The sequence below is a fragment of the Aegilops tauschii genome, chromosome 2 (genome assembly GCF_002575655.3).
Source record: "Aegilops tauschii subsp. strangulata cultivar AL8/78 chromosome 2, Aet v6.0, whole genome shotgun sequence".
Classification (NCBI taxonomy): domain Eukaryota; kingdom Viridiplantae; phylum Streptophyta; class Magnoliopsida; order Poales; family Poaceae; genus Aegilops; species Aegilops tauschii.
The window spans coordinates 341,990,429-342,001,053 of record NC_053036.3 but is presented as its reverse complement, the minus strand read 5'-3'; the positions used below and the strand labels follow the sequence as shown (position 1 = coordinate 342,001,053).

General features: G+C 48.7%; 1 protein-coding gene across 1 annotated transcript; it reads right to left on the bottom strand.

The window, feature by feature from the left end:
• Positions 1 to 5,275: 5,275 nt before the first annotated feature.
• LOC109762017 (uncharacterized) lies at positions 5,276 to 8,700 on the bottom strand. Its single transcript, XM_020320824.3, has 3 exons — positions 8,124 to 8,700; positions 6,923 to 7,167; positions 5,276 to 5,894 (listed from the first exon to the last, which is right to left on the bottom strand). The coding sequence occupies exons 1-3, from the start codon at positions 8,606 to 8,608 to the stop codon at positions 5,617 to 5,619; spliced, it is 1,008 nt and encodes a 335-aa protein (XP_020176413.1). The 5' UTR covers positions 8,609 to 8,700; the 3' UTR covers positions 5,276 to 5,616.
• Positions 8,701 to 10,625: the final 1,925 nt, after the last annotated feature.

Sequence of the window (10,625 nt, the reverse complement as noted above, 5' to 3'; positions counted from 1 at the left end):
GGGTGATTATAAAGATGCTCTACAGGTGTCTCCGATGGTGTTTGCTGAGTTGGCATAGATCGAGATTAGGATTTGTCACCATTGTCGGAGAGGTATCACTGGGCCCTCTCGGTAATGCACATCACTATAAGCCTTGCAAGCAATGTGACTAATGAGTTAGTTACAGGATGATGCATTACGGAACAAGTAAAGAGACTTGCCGGTAACGAGATTGAACTAGGTATTGAGATACCGACGATCGAATCTCGGGCAAGTAACATACCGATGACAAAGGGAACAACGTATGTTGTTATGCGGTTTGACCGATAAAGATCTTCGTAGAATATGTAGGAACCAATATGAGCATCCAGGTTCTGCTATTGGTTATTGACCAGAGATGAGTCTCGGTCATGTCTACATAGTTCTTGAACCCGTAGGGTCCGCACGCTTAACTTTCAATGACGATCGGTATTATGAGTTTATGTGTTTTGATGTACGGAGGGTAGTTCGGAGTCCCGGATGTGATCACGGACATGACGAGGAGTCTCAAAATGGTCGAGACATAAAGATTGATATATTGGACGATGTTATTCGGATACCGGATGAGTTTCGAGGGTCACCGGATAAATATCGGAGTGCCGGGGGTTATCGGAACCCCCAGGGGAACTAATGGGCCTCTATGGGCCTTAGTGGGAAGAGAGGAAGGGCCAGGTGGGGCTGGCCGCCCCCCTGGGTCCGAATTGGACTAGGGGAAGGGGGCGGCGCCCCCCTTTCCTTCCCTTCCCCCTCTTCCTTCCTTCCCCCTCTCTCCCTCTTGGTGGATTCCTACTAGGACTTGGAGTCCTAGTAGGATTCCCCTCTTGGGGGCACGCCCTAGGGGCTGGCCGGCCTTCCCCTTGCTCCTTTATATACGGGGGCAGAGGGCACCCTAGAACACACAAGTTAACAGTTGTCTTAGCCGTGTGCGGTGCCCCCCCCCCCCATAGATTTCCACCTCGGTCATATCGTTGTAGAGCTTAGGCGAAGCCCTGCGTTGGTAACTTCATCATCACCGTCACCACGCCGTCGTGCTGATGAAACTCTCCCTTGGCCTCAGCTGGATCAAGAGTACGAGGGACGTCACCGAGCTAAACGTGTGCAGATCACGGAAGTGCCGTGCGTTCGGTACTTGGATCGGTTGGATCGTGAAGACGTTCGACTACATCAACCGCGTTACTAAATGCTTCCGCTTTCGGTCTACGATGGTACGTGGACACACTCTCCCGCTCGTTGCTATGCATCACCTAGATGGATCTTGCATGTGCGTAGGAACTTTTTTGAAATTACTGCGTCCCCCAACAGAACTCCTTGCTCATGTGCTTCAAATGATAGTATCGCCAACACTCAACTCTCTCTCGGTTTTGGCTATGGTGGAAAGATGATTTGAGTGGAAAGCCACTTTGGGAAGGCTAGAAATTAAGATTCTTGTGGTAGGATTGGGATATCTTGATCTCAACACATGAGTAGGTGGTTCTCTCTCAGAAAATGTATGGTGAAAGTGTAGGCACGTTCTGATGGCTCTCTCACAAAGGAGAAGGGGTGGAGGGGTATATATAGCCTCCACACAAAATCCAACCATTACACACATTTGACTCAGCTCGGTGGGACCGAATGGTTAAACTCGATGGCACCGATTTGTTAAAAAATGTGAATGTTAGGAATCTCGGTGGGACCGATTGGAACAACTCGGTGGGACCGATGTGCTAGGGCTTAGGGCAAACTTCATCTCGGTGGCGCCGATTACATCAACTCGGTGAGACCGAAGTGAAGCAATAAGGCAACAGAGAATCTGTCAAGTCAACTCAGTGAGACCGATTGCATAACTCGGTGAGACCGAAGTAAATGCAACAAGTCACGGAGCGATGGCAAGGCCATCTCGGTGAGACCGAGATCCATATCGGTGAGACCAAACTGTTAGGATTTCTGGCTGTGGCTATGTCATATGAACTCGGTGGCTCCGGGTAGAGAGAATCGGTGGGGCCGAGTTGGAGTTTAGGGTTTTGAAATATTTGGATGGAGAAAGTGTGTGAGGGTTTTGGAGCAATATCACTAAGCATTTGAGCAAGCAAACCATTAAGCAACACCTCAACCCCTTTTAATAGTATTGGCTTTCCTATGGACTCAATGTGATCTTGGATCACTAAAATAAGATGAAGAGTCTTGAGCTTTTGTCAATATTTGTCCTTAGCATTTTGAGGGGTCCACATCTCTAGTCTCTCTAGTCCATGCCATGCCATTCACTGAACTTCCTGGAATATTTATCTTGAATGGATATTAGTTCAATGAGCTATATGTTGTTATGAATTACCAAAATCACCCGGGGATTAGTTGCACTTTCACCCTCCTTCTCTGACCTTAGCTCCGGAGAGATTGGAGATTGGCCCGCCTCACTACGGTTCTTGTGTCGGGCGCCCATAATGCAGACTTCCGCCACGATCTCGACACGGCACTCCGATGCCAGGTGTTCGTACCAAGTTACCAATGAGCGCACAATAGTAGACGGTGGACTAGGCTCAGATGGCAGATGACGGACTAGGGGACTCATACGGTGAGAGAATGGGCTCTGAGGTGCGGTTTTGATGGTGGCCAACCGGCTTTAAATGGCCAGGGCAGGCAAAAGCAGCAAAGATTGAATGCAGGCAGCTGGAGTAGACTTCTCGTGAACAAATAGCCAGGGCAGGCAAAGCAATGAAGATTGAAGTCAAATACTCCAAACACTCATGCTCTCATGCTCCAAGGTTAAAAAACTCAAATTTGATTATTTCAAAAAGTTCTACAAAAATTGTGGATGTTTCAGATTTGGAGTTTTTAGGGATAACAGATACATATCCTGAGAACATGAAAAATATTTGAAACATTGACGAAAAGGGGTTTCCCTCATTTATGTTATAAAGCAATGATCGAGCAAAAGCATAAGCCAAAGTCACAAGAGATCTAGAGTACGAAGGCCAACGGCCGAAGTGCAAGAAAATAAATAAGTCTAGCTGGGGGCACAACACATTAGGGCATCTCCAAGGCGGACCCGTAAACCTCCCGCAACCGTTCAGACCCCGCTGTCCGGACCACGGAAGCCATCCAATCCCGACCTGTATCGGTCCGCGGAGCGGTCCGGATGCGTTTTCTCCCACAAATCGAAGACTAACGTGGGGGAGGTTTGCGGGAGTCCGGACTGATCCCAAGCCCATTTTCTGATCGCCCTGGCCTACCAACCCACCTCCCCCTCCCGCACGCGCTCCCGCCCGGCGCGAGCTGCCGGCATTCATGCCGCTGTAGAGCGTGCCGCTGAACATTGAAGACGGTTCGGGGCGGGCGAAACCTCTCGCTACCTCCGCCACTGAAGCGGCACGCTGGCCGAGGTGCCGCCCGTGACGCGTCCCCGATGTCCGCGCATGTTCAATGCCGAAGATGCGTGACTGGACGGGATGGGATGGATATCTACCGCGCCCGTTCAATGTTGTTGTACGTCCGTTTGCCACCGTTAAGCAGGCTCGTCGGCCGAGAAACCCACTTCCGCGCCGCACATTGACGCACCCGGACGCCTGGCCTCACCGGAATCCACTATATAAAGGCGGCCACACCCGGCTAACTCCACACCACAACACCAACCCCTCCACATCCTTCTCCCTCCCTTGCACTGCATCCGTCATGACCGCCAGCGGGAAAGCAGTGGGACAGTCTGTTGCCGAAAATGAAGCACGCGCTGGCCGCCCTTGCCGCCACTAGGCATAGTCGTTGTGCCAAGCGGATCGAGGCCGGCTTGCCGGCCAGCTCACTCGAGGTCTTCGACAACGAGGACGACACCATGATGAAGACGGGCTCCGATGACTCCGCCCCGGCTCCCGCGCCTCCTGTACATGACGGCTTCACCATGGAGCAGGCGCATGCGTAGTTCAACGCCACCATGACGGAGGTGTAGCCTGCGTCGGCGCCTTTGTTGGTGTTCCAGCAAGCGCAGGAGGAACAGCGATACAACATGTTCCTCCTGGAGCAGCACCGGCTGGCGGCGGGCCAGATCTACGGCGAGCGCGTGAACGAGGAGGCTGTGGCGGCCATGGCCGGGGCGAACCCAAATTTCGTCGCGGAACAGTGTGCCATCTATGATGCCATCCGCGCTCAAGCCTTCATTTGCCAGGAAGCGACAGCTCGGAGGCGCAACTGCAGGCAATCACAGAGGAGAACATAGCCAGTTGCGCCTCCTACGCGCCGCCGACAAACCATCGGCCGGCCCGATGAGATGACGACAGCCAAGGCGCCATCATTTCCCTCGTGGACCTCACGTCCACCAACGACGGACAAGGCGCGGACTCCTCTGAGGATGAGGCATGGTGTCACATGTGGGCCTTTCGGTCCATCTCCCGTGTTCTACTCTTCCTTGCTGGAGACCGCACCTTCATTTCATCGGCCTTATCGCCGGTGCTCATGGAGACAGCGGAAGGAGGACGACACGGGCTTGGACGCCGGGCGCCGCTGCCGTAGGATAGGTTTAGGGGCGGGTCTTTTTTTTGTAAATATTCGAAATGTAGTTAAATCTGTCGTGTTTATATGAAATCCGTCTTGTTTGTACGAAATCCGGCCGTGTTTGCATGAATTTCATCCGGTTTGTTGAAAACACTTTGAAATGTATGCGACTAGCATTGGATGTCGACCTTCCGCATCCATGTCCGCGAACTGGTCCCCCTTGTCCGTGGAGGGATGCGAGGGGGTTTTTGCGAGTTGCCGTTGGAGATGCCCTTACACCCCGAAGAAGGAAAATTGAAACATTCAAATTTGACTTGTTAATCATGGGAGCAGTATAGATTCTCCTCCAGAACCTGAGAGGCATGCGATCAGTTCTCTGCTGGTCATCTGGAGTTCCTTGTAACCCTGTGTCCTTGTCATGTTGTCGTCCCCGAGACCCCAAGCACACTGGATATCTGGATTCATTAACTTGTTCACCGCTTGGCGTAGTCTAAATTGATTACACTTTCGTTGTTCATCTCTCAGCGAGTAATTCCGCTTTGCTTTTCTTCTCAAGCAACCTAATCTGTCACAAGAATCTTGTACGTATCGATTTCCATGTGATTAGTATAGCTCGATTGGAGTTTGATGCAACTCCACGAAGGAGACGAGAGAGGAGGACGATGTTTTTTTGACTCTGTGCACTTACGCTATCAGCACAAAACGATGTCAAGCTCAACGCACCAAACCAAATGAAAGATGACCAAAACTAGCATAGAAAACTAAGGCTTGCATGCAGAGATGACATTACAGATATACATTGAGATCACAAAGACAAAGATAGATATATAAATCATTTATAATTTCGATAGTTACCACAACGCCGTTCACAACAATCTCAAGGTATCATGCCCATTGGCTACGACCATATCCTAATTCATCAAGTAGATCCACCGGCCGCATCACGCCACGACTTTGCTTGCATGGTCCACACTTTGTTGTTCCCTTATGAAGGCATAATATTCTCCTTACCACGTCCGCAGATGGTTACAACTCGGTACAGGTTCGAGAAATTCTGCACCGGTGTGCACTGTGAGTGAAGGAATAACGGCGCATACTTCAGACGGGGAAAACTCGGGCACCAATGTGCATTCTACTGGTCTAAGATGTGGGGCAAACTTCAGCGGCCCCAGTTTGGCTCCCATGCACACTTTTCCTAGCGAATGTCAAGTAACCAGTGTGTCCTCTAGCTGTGCTGCAAGGCCTAGCAATAACAGACGATGTCTGAGAACTGTCCAGGGCTTCTCCAGCTGACCGAATTTTCCGTTTCTTCCCAGGAAGTGAAGAACCCTCGCTAGAGGCTTCGTTGGCGGTTGCACTCTTCAGAGCACCTTCATGTACTTCATAGGTGCGAAGAAGGATTTCAAAAGTTCTAATATCTGCACAACAACACAACAGTAAGAAAAAAAAAACTTTGCACCCACTCTTCTTGAATTGGAGTAGCTCAAGAATAAGAGATCACCATACTTTTAGACAGTTCTGTGGTTATCTATTTTGCCCTGATCAGGGCAAACTACGATCATTTTATCGTTCACGGTTCAATCAACTCTAGATCATTTATCTCGAAACAAAATGAAGAACTCCAAGAGATCTAATGTTCTTGTGCACAAAATCATGGTAAGTCCATTAAAGAAACCATTAAAACACATACACAAATTAGACCTATATACGTGACATGGGAGATGATAGGGATGTGGCAATCTGTGCCTGTGAAAGAGACTATATGAAAGCAGTAGAAATGAGATTAAAATGATGCTCGAGTCAATGAATTTGCTTTGATAACTAATTCAGAGCATTTTTATGTATGCACGTCTCCAATAGACTTCAGAAACCACACAACTTTAGATGATCACATCAAGATTTTTGAACACTCTAAGGCTTATGCTTGGACTGCAAATGCACAAGAACTTACAATTTTATGTATGTTATTGTATCTCTGAAATAAGCATACAAAAATATGAGCTATATTATGAATCAATGACACAAGTTCATCACAGGGGCATGCCCAGTGCTGAAAGCTCCCTCACAAAGTGGGGTCCGGGAAAGGGAATTTCTAGACAGCCTTACCCTTGCACAATAATTCTGCAAGGAGGCTGGTTCGAACCCAGGACCTCCAGGCCACAAGTGGAGAGACTCTACCACTGCGCCAGGCCCACCCTTGTGAGAAATGACAGTTTCCGACAGATCATTGGAAAAGAACTAGCTGGGAAAAGTATAGCCCTAACTCCATTCAGTGCCAACTTCCGCAACAACAGATGTTACATGAGTCCGTGAATCATGTGAACTCATATCAACACTATAAAGTTTCTAACTGAAGTAACTATACGAGTCCATGAATCATGTGAACTCATGTCAGAACATTATAAAGTTTCTAACGGAAGTAACAAATTCAAAGCAACATACCAACCTGTGAAACAAGACCTCATAGTTTCACAAGCACGCTGTACTTGCTCAATGCAAGGTGAGAAGGAGCATAGAACGCCATCTTGTCGTAGCATTGTACCAGCTGACGGTATTGCCAGCCAAGGCTGGGGTAAGTCCAGGAACACAGCATCAGCAGCTCCAGAGTACTCATCTGGGAATCCTTCCCCTTGTATGTCCCGAACAGCGACTGTAATAAGACTGCTGAGGCCATTCTTCTCAAAATCTTCCCTATTTACCAAAAAAGCTTAAGTCACAAAACATTCAGCCTTGTAGCACCATATTTTTCTTCCGAGTAACCGGCAGGCACACTGCCTTTCAATTAGAAGACAAGAAATTGTTACAGCTATTTACACCAGGCTTTTTGAAGGGTAAAGCCAAGATACCCAAGAAAGCACATGCGGACTACTAGCGCAAGAGGAACCTACTAGGTTTATGCATACGGATATCTCCCAAAGCAAGATGCACCACCTCACGGTGGGGCATCCTTTGGGCCGTGAATACTCCATAAGGAGTAAATCAAGAGGCCACTGCGCTCACATGTCAAATGATCACAAATATCTGTTACCGAAAATATAGGTAGTAGCTAGCCAGAGGCTTCTGTGCTCTTGTAAAATATATTTTGCATTATTTATGAATGGTACAATTGTACTTCAATTGATGCCACTGTACTCTGAGTTGCAAGTACTGCTTGAAATAGAAGTGATACTGAAGTCATATATTTGTGCCGATTAAGAGGTCACCCCTAAAAGTTTGATAAAACCCTACAGATGTTGCAAAGACATGGGCAGTTTTTAGGCAACAAAGCATGGGTTTTCTTAAATCTTGTATACCTCATTTGTAGTTGAAAGCCAATCTATTGTATACCAATACCATGTCACAGAAGTTTGACAGATTGTTTCTGTTTTCGTATCTAAGGCTGCTCATTTACAAACTAATAGTTCTATATACTGCAAAACACAATCAGAAAACTCATGCAGGAAAAAACATCAAAATCATCTTTCTTGTGCATTGTTCCCGTCCTCTGTAAGCAAACACAGATCCAAAAACTATGCAGTGCATGTAAGGTTGTTAGTTTCCACACAATAGTCTAAATGAAATCTCGTAGAGACGTCCTGAGCTTTGATTTGTGAAGCAAGCAGACTATCACCTCTGAGATGTTAATTAGCCCTCAGGTGTTTGCTTACCTTGCCGAGTCTGCCCTCTGGTCGTGGAAATCGAACGTGTACACGCGCCCGTGCGGCGCGACGGCGCGGGCTAGCGAGGTGGTGAGCGAACCGCTGCCTGTCCCGGACTCCAGCAGGACGCACCCTGGGACGAGCTCGAGGTAGGCCACCACCAGGCTGATATCGGCAATGTAGAGGATCTGTGTCCGGTGGCTGAGCACGAGCGTCCAGAGCTCCGGGGTGGGCGCGAGGAGGTGGACGAACCCGCCGCCGGCCTTGCGACCGCCCTTGCCCCCGACACCGCCGCTGCTGAATACCTTGGATCCGAAGTGGCGGCCGAGCCAGTCGGCGTGGCGGAAGACGCCGAATCGGTTCTGCAGTACGCCGGCGGCGCTGACGGTGACTGCGCGCATCGAGTCGTGCCGTTCGTACACCACGACGGTGTCGCCCTCCGTGATGCGGCGCTGCGAAGTGGGCTTGTTGCATGGATCGAGTGGAACCATCATCGCGACCGGGAGACGAGAGTCTGGGCGGCGGAGGCGGCGGCGTGCGGTTTATGTGTAAACCCTTGAATTTGGGGAGGTTTCTGTGACTGAGTTGAGCCCTCCGAATTACTGATTTTGTCGGTCAAGAAAGATGTTTGGATTCGTAGCTGGGACAGAGATATTTTTGAATTCGGAATTGTTTCAAAAGTATTGTTTGGCCACCTACATCATTTTGTTCCTCACTCATAAGTTGGGCCATATTTTATATTATATTACCTGTAGGCTGCCCGACAGCAACTTTTCAAGCGTTTGGTTGCCCGTGTTTTGTGTTTTTTTATTTGACTCATGCGCTATATGGTGTTTGGTTGCACATGTTCGGTTCGGTGTAGTAATCTTGTACTCCTTGTCTTCCGCCGATGCACAAGATGTCGAATGGATTCTCATGGGACAAGATCCGGGTGAAACGGCCGGTGACCAAAGCCAGTGATGGTGACGGCCCCGGCGTCGTTTTCTTCTTCAAGGAATCATCGAGGTGAAGCTCCCATCTCCTTCCTCTACCTCCGGGGGAAACCCTTGATCAGTCAATCAGATGATGGTGGCGCTCACGTGTCGTTCCTCCATGGGGGGCATCATTCTTGGAGGGGTTCATCGGCTAGAGGGACCAGTGGATGACTACAGCGGTGGAGCAGCATGGCATCTGACGCGTCGACAACGGCGAGTCTCAGCGGCATGGGGCAACAGGGTCTCGGATGTGGTCACGTGTTGATGGAGCGCGCAGGATGGTGGCGCTGTCTGGCGTCGTGGTGGCGTCGACGGCAGTTGGGTCTGCCAAGGCATATGCATTGATCTCTCTTGAATATGGGACGGTGGAAGATGGTGACGGAGGATTCTTCAGTATGCACATGCGGTGCGTGCTAAGGGTCTGCTACATCGGTTGGTGATCTCAGCTCGTGGCAGCCTAGGGTGGCCATCGGATTACATGGTGTGCGTGGATGTGCCAGGGCACTCCGGAGACTTGTAGTGTAGCGATTAAGGTTGCCATGAATGTGGCTTTGGGTTGATCCATGTATCTACTTTGTCAGACTCTATTGAATAATTAAATAAAGGTGGTTGTGTGCATCGCTCGATGCAGGGGCTGGTGTCCTCTTTTTCGAAGAAGAAAATCGTGTACATCTGTGTTGTGGCTATCACCACCCTAACTAGTGCTCATTGTACATTACATACGATCATAAAATGAAAGAAATACCACAATGACGACGAACTAGGTGATTGTGATCAAGTTTCTCACTCCACACTATCCAATTTGATCTGCAACCTTGCCACTTCAAGATACATCTTCTCATTGAGCACGAACTTAGAATAATCATCCTCTATCTCCTGCCTACCTAAACCATTAGCATGTATATCATGATCGTAGACTCCTGTAACCTTCGAAATAAACCACATACCACTTCATCTATCAAGATAGAAAAGCAGTAAGTAGGCAAAGTAACACAACATAGGAAACAGAAGCAACATATGCATGCATGATCATATACCCAAAAGGCAACACAAGTTTGTTTTAGCTATTATGGTGTCATCCTACCACCACATTCAAAAGAGGATGTAATCACACCACTGCAAACTCAACATTAGTTGGAGGGGTTAGTATATACCATCTTATCAAAATGTACAGGCTAGGAAGCATTTTAAAGTCCTGGCTACAACAAAATGTAAATCATCGATCAGCATGCACGCCGTCACCACCATCGGACCTTAACACTAAAATTAGTGCTTGTCCAACCAAATGACCCTATGCTACACATCCATCCAACCGAACCTAACACCATGTGCCATGTATCCAGCAGGAGGCTAAGAGCCACCATCAAAGCCTCCTGGCTGAAGCCACCCTGGTCCATGACATTTACATGCTTGTTATCCTTGATGTCGGATGCCACTCCCTTCATCGCATCCGTCATGCTGCTACAGACGTTGATATCCTCTAACAAACCTCTTGCTTGCTTGTGACCCCCCCCCCCGATTCAATCGTACAGTAATC